Below are 11,684 nucleotides of genomic sequence, written 5' to 3' on the forward strand. Positions count from 1 at the left end.
GTAACACAGTAAGGGGAAGGTAGAGACATATGCCCACACAGTAACACAGTAAGGTTTGGCAGTCAGTTCAGCAAAAAGCACCAGGCGGTTTCAGGTTTCGTCTCGAGTTTCCACACGTACAATACAGTCACAGTAAAGTACAGTAAGGCTTTTGGTCATTTCTCTTCAGGCAGGAGGAAAAGAAGAAGAAGGTGAAAGGTCACAGTAGGTAGATCACGACGGGCTGGGCGGGGCGATTGCATTGTCATGGCAATGTTGTCAAAGACTGTGTTGTCCAGGCGACGACTGACTCCAGATGCACCACTGTCATACAGGCTTCTCCAGGGACTTGCTGCGGAAGGGGGCGTGCCCGGGGTTGGGGTTGGAGGTGGAGATCTTGCGGCACACGGTGTTGGTGTTGCTGCAGCGGCAGCCGGGGCGGGTGGCTCGGTCGTGGGCCTGCTGGCACAGGGCGAGGCACAGTCTGGCAGGTGGGTAGCAGCAGAGACAGGGCAGGCACAGCGCCAGAAGGCCAATGGTACCCCAGCGAGCGCAGGCGTGGGCGGGCGTGCAAGCACAGGGCCGGTCGGCACAGTTGTCCTCGTCATCCTGAGCGGAACAGTGGTAGAACAGGCCCTTAACGCAGCACAGACAGGTGCCGTACTCCACAGCACTCTGAGCAGAGCAGAGGCAGCGCTGCCTACAGACCCAGTAGGACGGCAGGCTCCGCGGAGCGCAGCACTCCTGACACTTACACCTCCCACAGCGCTCACAGATAAACAGGTGCAAGCCCAGGTCCTCTCCCTCCTCCAGGCCTTTACCTTGGGAAGCCTCAGGCTTGAGTTCTCCTTTAGGCTGGGAGCGCACCACTGAGGCCAGGCCAGAGTGGGAGGGCGTCAGACCCGCCAGGAGTCTCTGGTCGGAGGCAGCGCTGGTCCGGGACATGGCTGAGCTGGCTGTACTGGAGCGACTCAGATGGGTCAGGTGGGCGTGTTGCTGCTGGCTCTGGCTCCGGGGGAGAGGGGCGTGGGACGGGTACCCCTGAGAGTAACCATGAAGGTAACCTTGAGGGGGGTACCCATGGGTGATGGGGTAGCGGTCGTCGTGGGTGTAAAAGAAGCCAGAATGTGAGGTGTGGTCCAGGGCCACGGGGCGTTCCACATAGTCATTGCTGGCCCGGATGGAGCGAATCTGGTCCAGGGAGAGGACAGGCACCTGCTGGAGGTCCAGCCCATCCAGGTCCATCCTGACTGGGGCAGGGCCACGACCCGGGGGAGGGTCCATCCTTGAAGGAGGGGCACGAGGGAAGGGGATGGGGTCGGGACTGGGGCAGGGACGGGGGAGTCACACCTCTCACGGCACATCAGAGAGACCTGGAACAGAAGGAGAGATAGACATTTTAGAACTGTTACATTTCATCCCAGAACACGTTAAGGAAACTCACACCTCTTTACCCCTAAAAGAAACCACATCAAACAGCTCATCACTCTTCCTTACTCTTTACCACTTACAACACATCTGGAAAGCCGGAAGTCAATGTACTTTTCACTTTCTCACAACTAATTTATGCAGACAGCTTCAATATTCCACTTCCCATGTTTGGTAAAAGTGTACATGCAGTAGAGTGAACCTATACTGCAGTTCAGCAGACCTGACCCGAGCAACGTGACTGAGTTATTTAAACTGGACACAAATAGACCCAATATCCACATAGGCAATATTATCAACATCATTATGAACATTGAACTGCACTGTTGGTTAAGGGCTTGTAAGTCAGCATTTCACTGTAAAGTCTACACTTGTTGTATTTGGCGCATGGGGCAATTAAAGTTTGATTTGATTTTGAAATTCTCTAGTGCTGAGAGTATAACTATTATTATCCAAGCAGGGCCAAAGAGATAAAGTAATTAGTCTGGCCTGTAATTTAGCATCTGTTCCCCTACACAGCTCACTCTCTGGCTGCATTGAGATACGTAGCCCAATTCTGATATTTATTTCACTAATAGGTCTTTGACCAATCACATCAGCCCTAAAAAAGATCTGATGTGATTGGTCAAAAGTCAAATTAGTGAAAAAAGATCAGAATTGGGCTGGGTGTGTAAACTCAGCCTCTCTGTAAACTCAGCCATACTCACACTCACTCACACACCCACTCACACCCACACACACACACTCACACCCACTCACACCCACTCACTCACACACTAACTCTGAAGAAAGGAAGGGCATTGGATCCGCCTGCCTGTCCGTCCGCCTATCTGAAGATATACAGAGATGAATTGGGGAAAACGTTGCAGTGTGTTAGTTGCTATGAGTGTCACCAAGGTCCTAGGTTGTCATTGTAGTAACCCAATCTGGGGTGTGGAAGGGAGAGAGAAATTGCCTTTTGTTTCAGCCTTATCCTCCACAAACTAGAACAACGTGGATATTGGAATGTAGATGGAAAACATTAGTATCCTGGGATTAACACAGAAACACATTGGCTTGTTTCATCACAGGGACATAATGTAGCAGGGAACGACTCCACATTCTGTGGACAATAACGTTTTTCATATTTTATTTGAATAATACAGTATGTGAGTTTTAGTAAAGATGATGTTGCACCTACAAAAATACCCTCTGAATATCTGCTACAAATCCTAACGACAACAGATGCAGCAGAATCTTCTGTTATGTGTTCAACAGGCTGTTACGTGCTTTATTCGATACCCTGATACATCTGGTTCTGATTTTTAGGTCCTTTTCCTCCTCTCCTCTTGTTGCACCCGTGCCAAATGGCCTGAGGGGATAGTTCCCTTCATTTCCCTGTGAGAGGCCAGCAAGCCCTCGCAGAGAATGAGACAAACAAAGAGAGAGAGAGAGAGAGACAGACAAAGAGAGAGGGAGGGAGGGAGACAGGAGCGTAATCAGAGTAATCAGGCCAAATGGAGAAGCATTTAAAGCAGAAAGCCAGATGAGCAGATTAGATGGAGGAGAGAGACGGGAGAGGACAGATGGAGGGATGGAAGGACGGACGGACATAGCCAGGAACGGAAATCCATAGTCAGAAACAGATTAGATGGAGGAGAGAGACGGGAGAGGACAGATGGAGGGATGGAAGGACGGACGGACATAGCCAGGAACGGAAATCCATAGTCAGAAACAGATTAGATGGAGGAGAGAGACGGGAGAGGACAGATGGAGGGATGGAAGGACGGACGGACATAGCCAGGAACGGAAATCCATAGTCAGAAACAGATTAGATGGAGGAGAGAGACGGGAGAGGACAGATGGAGGGATGGAAGGACGGACGGACATAGCCAGGAACGGAAATCCATAGTCAGAAACAGATTAGATGGAGGAGAGAGACGGGAGAGGACAGATGGAGGGATGGAAGGACGGACGGACATAGCCAGGAACGGAAATCCATAGTCAGAAACAGCCATTAAGAATAGCAGAGTGAAGGGCGGTTGGATGTGGTTGATGGAGACATGTTGGATAGGTGGGGGTGGTGGAATGGGATGAGAGGTTGGTGCAAATTTTTACAGTTTCCAATGTAAAATTATTAAATACTTTGTACTTATGAACTTATTTTAAAAAAAAAAAAAAAAAATTGTGGCAGCCCACAGAATGTATATATTGTACATGAACCAGCCTTCCGGGGATCTGCCGTCAGAATTTCTGGCAACAATGCTCTCGCAAAAGGTACGATAAAATCCAACCTCACACACACATACTGTAGACAAAGACAGATTACACGTACACATGTCTTCACACACTGAGACAGACACACGTAGATAGACTGAGACAGACACACGTAGATAGACTGAGACAGACACACGTCGATAGACTGAGACAGACACACAAAAGTGCAGAGATACACATATATATCTACACACTCCCAGACACACCACCCCCCCGCAGCCATACAGTGAAGATAAGGCCGGAAGCTCAGAATGCATTTCCAAATTAGATGGAGGAGGGAAGGGAAGTCCTTCAGAGTAACCACTTCAAATGAAGCAGCACCCATCCACTACACAGCTATCAGACCATCTAATTGTTAAGAGAAGCCGGCTGCTTGACTCTTTCCATGACCTCATCATGTAGAGTCGTCCGGACCAGGGCAGGGTTCAGGCTATAAACGTGTGACCAAGCCCTTCACCGCTGAGCAAGAGATGGGCCCTTCTCTGGCTTGGACCACTCCCGATAAAATACAACTAAAAACATTTCAGCTGGTCTTGGTCTCCTCACAGATCTCATAAACCGGTCTAGGTCTGCGTCACAAGAGGATAGAGTGCAGGCTTTTGTTCCAACCCTACTATAACTCACCTGACTCTAGGGCTAATCAGAGTCCTGAGGAGCAGCTGATTAGCATAAGGTGTATTATAGTTGGGTTGGAACCAAACCTTGCAGCCAGGGGAGTATCCCCTGAGGAGTAAGATGGGCTAGCCCTGTTGTTGCTCTAGACTGACATCTGCTTTACTTCCTGTTGGATACATGACTCAATCTGCTCTGATCACACACAGTCCCGTGTGGCTCAGTTGGTAGAGCATGGCACTTCCAACACCAGGTTTGATTCCCACGGGCGACCAGTATGAACAAGTATGAAAATGTATGCACTCACTACTGTAAGTCGCTCTGGATAGGAGCATCTGCAACAATGTCAATCACACAGACATTTTATCTCAAGTGTTAAACTTTCCATTTTACTGTTTCATTTGTTTCTGCATTACACATTTATAACACTTTATAACAGAACAGATATGCTTTCTGAGAGCGACAGCTGTGCGTGAATACTATTGACTCATTCAGTACGGCAATGCTTACATGTTGCATTTGGAGCAGCATTAGAATCCTTGGCTGTTCTTTCCCCCCACTTAAGGGGTCGGAAGCCCTGTCCTTGTGGGAGCTGTTGCCCTGGAAACCATGTTTGGGAAGTCAACTCCCACTACCCAGAATCCTTCCCTCTCCCCCTCCACCTACCCACCAGGCTCCGTCCCACCCTAACGCCACCAGCTGAGCAGGCCGACTGCTCTGTAAAGTGAGATGTAAGAGAGAATGCAGCCAGCCATGTTCATCCCCTTCTCTCATCTAACCAGTGTGGATGCCAGAGGATCGATAACTGACACTCACAGGCTGTGGGTGGGGATGTCGATGGGGAATAGGATTGTGGCAGGAGCAGCGTATTGGGGCCAGGCTCAGTACAGTGGCTGGGGATAGAGCAGGGGGTTAGGGAAGGGGGTTATAAGGCAGGGACTGGGATAACGACAGGGGCTGGGGTTAGGGCAGGGGTTGGGGTTAGGGCAGGGGTTGGGGTTGGGATTAGGGAAGGGGTTAGGGTTAGGGCAGGGGTTGGGGTTAGGGACAGGACTGGGGTTAAGGCAGGGGCTGGGGTTGGGGTTGGGGTTAGGGACAGGACTGGGGTTAGGGCAGGGGTTGGGGACAGGACTGGGGTTAGGGCAGGGGTTGGGGTTAGGGTTAGGGACAGGACTGGGGTTAGGGCAGGGGCAGGGGTTGGGGTTGGGGTTAGGGTTAGGGAAGGGGCTGGGGTTAGGGTTAGGGAAGGGGTTAGGGTTAGGGCAGGGGGTTAGGGTTAGGGGCTTGGGTTAGGGTTAGAGTTGGGGTTGGGGTTAGGGTTAGGGTTGGGGTTAGGATTAGGGTTAGGGCTGGGGTTAGGGTTAGGGTTAGGGGCTGGGGTTAGGGTTAGGGAAAGGGATGGGGTTAGGATCAGGGTTAGGGTTAGGATTAGGGGCTGGGGTTAGGGTTAGGGTTAGGGTAGGGGCTGGGGTTAGGGTTAGGGTTAGGGTTAGGGCAGGGGCTGGGGTTAGGGTTAGGGTTAGGGCAGCTGGGGCACATGGTGTCAGTACATAGTGAGAAAGCATAGATACAGCAACATGAGGAAAGGTAGAACAGCCCAGATCTGTTTCTACAATACAGCATCTAGCCAAGACATGGCTCCTCTCCTATACTTGGCTGAGTTATTTCTGCCTGCTGTATCTGCCTGGCTCTGGGAGGTCTGTTTTATGTGTCTGCTCCTGCTTTTTTCATCTGGGTCGGATGCAAACCCAGAGGGACACAACACTCACTCCTTCCATGATATCAACAGCATTCACACTCCTCCCTCTCGCTCATCTGTTCATCCCTTCACCTCCTCCTTACTCTGTCGTTCTGTGTGTGCCCCTCACACAACTTTCAGGCCCTCAGATGTAAAAAAATAAAATAATAATAATAATAATTAGGAGAAGGAATTCAAGACTTCGCCTTTCAGGTCTGGGCAGGAGGCACATCGATACAGGGGATGCAGGATAGATAGAGAGAGAGAAAGAGTCAGATAAAGAGAGAGAGAGAGAGAGAGAGAGAGAGAAACAAAGGAGAGTAAAAAAGACAAGGGGATTGAGAAAGAAGAGAGTGAAACAATTACATGACTAGAGAGAGAGTAGTGAGGGAGAGAGCAAGGCACAGAACAGAGAGAGAGAAAGAGAGAGTAGTGAGGGAGAGAGCAAGGCACAGAACAGAGAGAGAGAGAAAGAGAGAGAGTAGTGAGGGAGAGAGCAAGGCACAGAACAGAGAGAGAGAAAGAGAGAGAGTAGTGAGGGAGAGAGCAAGGCACAGAACAGAGAGAGAGAGAAAGAGAGTGAGGGGGACGGTAAGCAAGAGGGCAAATGGGAATGAGAAAGTGAGAAAGAAAGCAAGGGAGATACTGTATATACATATACCTTCTGTACAAAACTATTTCCATGAGATAGACTGAGCAGTGGAATCCAGGTGAAAGGTATGGTCCCTTATTGATGTCTCTTGTTAAATCCACTTCAATCAGTGTAGATGAGGGGAGGAGACAGTTTAAATAAGTATTTTTAAGCATATTGGTTTGTGTCAAGAACTGCAACGCTGCTGGGTCTTTCACTCTCAACAGTTTCCTGTGTGTATCAACAATGGTCCATCACCCAAAGAACATCCAGCCAACTTGACACAACTGTGGGAAGCATTGGAGTCAACATGGGCCAGCGTCCCTGTGGAATGCTTTTGACACCTTGTAGAGTCCATGCCCAGATGAATTGAGGCTGTTCTGATGGCAAAATGGGTTCAACTCAATATTAGGAAGGTGTTCTTTATGTTTTGTGCACTCAGTGTATTTAGAGAGAGAGAGAGAGAGGATAAGCGAGAGAGCTCAGGGCTGATGTTTACTGGGCCAGTCTGCCGTCAGAGGTAACCTGAAGACAGGGCCGTGCGCTAGGGGAGTATCAGTGGTGAGTTAGCCCTGCCTCGCTGCTCTGCCCTGGGGCTCTCTCTCTGCAGCCAGGGCCTGCTCCCCTGCTCCCCTGCTCCCCTGCCCTCCCTGGCACAGTAATCCAATCTGTGGCAGGAACAGGATGAGGACTAGAGAGAGCTGCACAGCACATATTACTCACAACAATCGCCACATAGGACCCTGCTCCTCTCAGCTCAGCTCAGTTAGAGAGGGAGGGAGAGGGACTCCAAAGCAACATCTGGAGTGCAAAACAGAAAGAGAGAGTGATGGCCTAGTGTTCATTTACTGTGTGTCTCTCACACACACACAAAGCCCCCACACACAGTGAGTCAAAATACTGGTTCGACTGCTGGACCAGTGTGGTATCATGGTGTTCATGGTGATGTGAATGGCTGAGGGTGGCATGGCAGATGACAACATGATGTTGAGCTATTTTTGCCCGTCGCCCTGGCCCTCCCTTGGCCCTCCCCTGGCCCTCCCCTGGCCCTCCCTTGGCCCTCCCCTGGCCCTCCTCTCTTTATACTCCGATCTGATCTGATGGTATTGCTGATAACAGTGGAACAGTTCTCTTCTTCTCTCCCCTCATCTATCCTCTCCTCGCTCCCCTCCTCCTTCTCTCCCCTCATCTCTTCTCTTCCCCCCCTCCTTTCTCTCCTCTTCTCGCTTCCTCGTCTCTCTTCTCTTCTCTCCCCTCCTCCTCTCAGCCCACAGCTTCCTACAGGGAATATGTCATTAGATATATCCATTTTCCAATCCTCTCTCTCTCTCTCTTCTCACACACACACACACACACACACACACACACACACACACACACACACACACACACACACACACACACACACACACACACACACACACACACAGCTTCTCCCTCTCCCTCTTTCGTTCCTCCCCTCCAGATTTGCATATTTGCAGTTGAGGCCTTCATTTGGGTTGGCACTTGATGGGTCGCAGACACGAAAACAACCCACCTACATTTGAATGGGGGCCCTTGCTATTTGTCTGCCTGTGTGTGTGTGTCTGTGTGTGTGTGTCTGGTTCCACTGTGCGTGAGCTGTCAGGCAGCGGGACCCAGGGGCCACCCTCTGGCCCCTCCGGGAGTGCAGCAGGATTGAATGACAATAAACTGTATGAGATTCCGGATGTGCCCGAATCCGACCCCCAGGAAGGACTGAAATAGACACTGCAGACCAGCAAGTCCGGGCAGGAGAGAGAGGGAGAGAGAGAAAGGGAGGTGAGAGGGAGGGAGGCACACAGAGAGATAGGAAGACCACGTCAGAGAGAGAGCGAGAGCGAGAAAGAGAGAGAGCGAGAGCGAGAGAGAGCGAGAGAGAGTGAGTGAGTGAGTGAGAGAGAGAGAGAGAGAGAGAGAGAGAGAGGGTGATACTAATAAAGATAAAGTAGCAGATAGTGAACGTGAACAAAACGTGGAATGTGGGAGAGACTGGAAGTAGTTGGAGACAGTAAGAGATAAGAAAGACCGAAGGAGTTGAGGCATAGAGAGAAACCATGCGTTTGTGCGTGTGTGTGCGTCCACATGCATGTATGTATGTGTGTAACCCACCATCTTGTGTAAGTAGGAGTAAGAAAGATAAGTCACCCCTCACATCACCCTGTCTGACACAGTGAGTGATTTCCCCTTTCCACTGTGGGCCAATGGTTCCAAACAGTAATACCAGTCATGCCACGCAACATCCTCTCTCTCTCACAACTTATACACACACTTATGATACTTCACTTCTCTAAAAAAATGATGTTTTCAGCAACATTATAAAATAGGCAGAAACAAAAATCAAACTCAATTTGCAGATTCTTAAAAGCGTATTAGTTATTTAAATCGACCTAATAATTTTGTATGTACGTATTTCGCTTATATCAGCCCCTATTTCCAAACATTAAACCTTGGAACATGAAGAGATACATATGTATGCATTTTACAACCAAACTTATACATAATTGTCAAATTCAATACTTTCCACAAGAGTATTCTTTCAAACAGCCACTCCTCTGGCCTGGTGTTAGAAAAAACCCTCTCCACTCATGCCATCCCTCTATCCCTCGTTCATCCATCCACCCCTCCAGTCAGGCACAGCGGAGATGGGTATTGACATACAGTATCCGACCTTGAGAACAATCAATGGCAACCCCACATGTCCCTATCCCACTTACACACACACACACACACCACACCAGTTAAACACACAACACTAAACTATCCCAGTTACAGTTTACACACCATCCCACTTACACACACCACATCAGTTAAACACACCAAACCACTCTCCCAGTTAGACACAGCACACCAAACCACTCTCCCAGTTAGACACACCACACCAAACCACTCTCCCAGTTAGACACAGCAAAATTAACCAGTTACACAACATACCGGACCAAACCACACCACACCACTCTACCAGTTAGACACAACACACCACTCTCCCAGTTAGACACACCACACCACACCACACCACTCTCCCAGTTAAACACACCAAACCACACCACTATCCCAGCAATATAAAGCTTTAAACAGTAGGGATAGCAAAGAACCTACAGAAAGTAGGCCACTTCAACACAGAGTTACATTTAATATAAAGAATACATGTAAGAGTCTGGTAAAAGCTCTTTGATCACCTGCTTTTAGTGTTTTTCTCATAAAATAGAGATGGGTGGGTTGGTACAGTATTTTGGGAGGGGGGTTGTTTTGTACCTACCTCTAAATGGGGGGAGATCCATGCTGCAGTGAAATGGGGCGTCTTGGGATTGATGAGGGGGAGGGGCGGCTCTCTCAGTTCCGTGGGGCCACAGCGCCTTGAGTCCCCTCCACAGTCTTTTCAGGAGCGTCCCTGGAGTGCAACCAATCCCACGCCTCCTAGGGTCATTCCCCGCAAAGATGAAGAAGCAACAACCCAGCCCTGACGACAATCAACCAATTGCCCAAATGACAAGCAGCCGTTCGACAATGCCTTGTCAGGGGCACAGCAGGGGCAGAGAGGTCTCTGGTCCACAGTGTGGAGACCAGAGGGCAGAGTGTCGTGAGAAATATCCCAGAGAACACAAGAAAAAGTAACAGCCAGGTCCTCCGCTTCAGAATTAACAAATAATTGTAATCTTAAAAAATAAGGAAAGCTTGTGAAAAAAGTTAACAAATAAAAGTGAAGGAGTTCCAATATCCCAGCAGTCAGGGAGATTGCAGTAGTATGGCTCTGTAGTTTCTCTCTCCTCTCGCTGAAAGCATAAAGACTGAATGCTGGATAGTCTCTCTCACTCTCTCTGTTCCTCTCCCCCTTGCTCTCTTGCTCCCTCTCTCTCTCTCTCTAGCTCTGTCTCTCACTCTAACTCTCTCGGGTCAGTCCTTCCTGTCTGTGCGTTTATCCTCTCATTCGCTGCGAGCTGAGAGTGTGTGTAAGTGAGTGCATGAGAGACACAGAGAGAGAGGGAGAGATGGAGGGAGGGAGGACGGGAGGGGGTTGGACATGAATGGTAGAGGGAAGCAGGGGAGGCTTCTGTTCAGCGTGGAGGTTACATGTTTGCTGCAGATAGTTAATGGCTAAGTGGCATCATCAGGCTGAAACTGAATCTCTCATTTGTTCTCCCTCAGGTACTGTTCCATATGAGTCTATGAGCAGAGCCTGTCGAAAGAGAGAGAGAGAGAGAGAGAGAGATAACATAGAGAAGGGGAGAAAAAGGGAGAGTGAGCACAAGAAAGAGAGAGAAAAGAGAGGGAGAGAAAAGACAGAGGAAGTGAGAGTGGGAGAAAAAGGGAGACAGCGAGGAAGACAGAGAGGGGAGACCAAAAGAGCATGCGATGAGCAAGGGGTGGGCAAGGGGTGAGCAAGGGGTGAGCAAGGGGTGGGCAAGGGGTGGGCAAGGGGTGGGCAAGGGGTGAGCAAGGGGTGGGCAAGGAGTGAGCAAGGAGTGAGCAAGGGGTGAGCAAGGGGTGAGCAAGGGAGAAAAAGGAAAATAAGGAGGTTGGAGGGGAATGCACTGAGTGGGGTTAAGTCATAAAAAGCCTCACTAGGCTGACCGTATTAGAGAGAGGAAGAGAAAGAGAGAGAGAGAGAGAGAGAGAGAGAGAGAGAGAGAGAGAGAGAGAGAGAGAGAGAGAGAGAGAGAGAGAGAGAGATAGGGAGGGAGAGGGAGGGAGAGAGGGGAAGAGAGAGAGAGAGTGAGAGAAAGAGAGTGAGCAGGAAAGAGAGAGGTTAGTGGTGTTGGGGAGCCACAGGAACTATCAAAAGCCCTCATAAGACACACAGGTCAGACACTCCTGTCACAAAGCTGTCACTCAACCTTTATACAAGATGTCATTGGTTCTGTGCCACTCTACAAGACGTCATTGGTTCTGTGCCTCTCTGAGTCCTCTCACCCACAGACACTGCCCCGAGAGCCTAAAACACCCTCAAGACAAAATGGTTGCTCTAAGTTGCTTTATTTTGAAAACTTCAGTATTTGATAACGTCCGGTGTCATTCTGGAAA

The 11,684-nt window shown here is 49.6% G+C and overlaps 1 protein-coding gene across 1 annotated transcript; it reads right to left on the minus strand.

Moving 5' to 3' along the window:
• Window positions 1–212: 212 nt before the first annotated feature.
• Window positions 213–10,693, minus strand: LOC109875673 (protein sprouty homolog 3). Its single transcript, XM_020468091.2, has 2 exons — window positions 9,922–10,693; window positions 213–1,352 (listed from the first exon to the last, which is right to left on the minus strand). Exon 2 carries the CDS (start codon window positions 1,261–1,263, stop codon window positions 307–309), a length of 957 nt encoding a protein of 318 aa, XP_020323680.1. The 5' UTR covers window positions 1,264–1,352; window positions 9,922–10,693; the 3' UTR covers window positions 213–306.
• Window positions 10,694–11,684: the final 991 nt, after the last annotated feature.

The sequence above is a fragment of the Oncorhynchus kisutch genome, linkage group LG28, assembly GCF_002021735.2.
Source record: "Oncorhynchus kisutch isolate 150728-3 linkage group LG28, Okis_V2, whole genome shotgun sequence".
Lineage (NCBI taxonomy): Eukaryota > Metazoa > Chordata > Actinopteri > Salmoniformes > Salmonidae > Oncorhynchus > Oncorhynchus kisutch.

What these genes read in the sequence shown, in the direction of transcription:
- LOC109875673 (XM_020468091.2), bottom strand. Translation starts at nt 1,263, where the DNA reads ATGGACCCTCCCCCGGGTCGTGGCCCTGCCCCAGTCAGGATGGACCTG.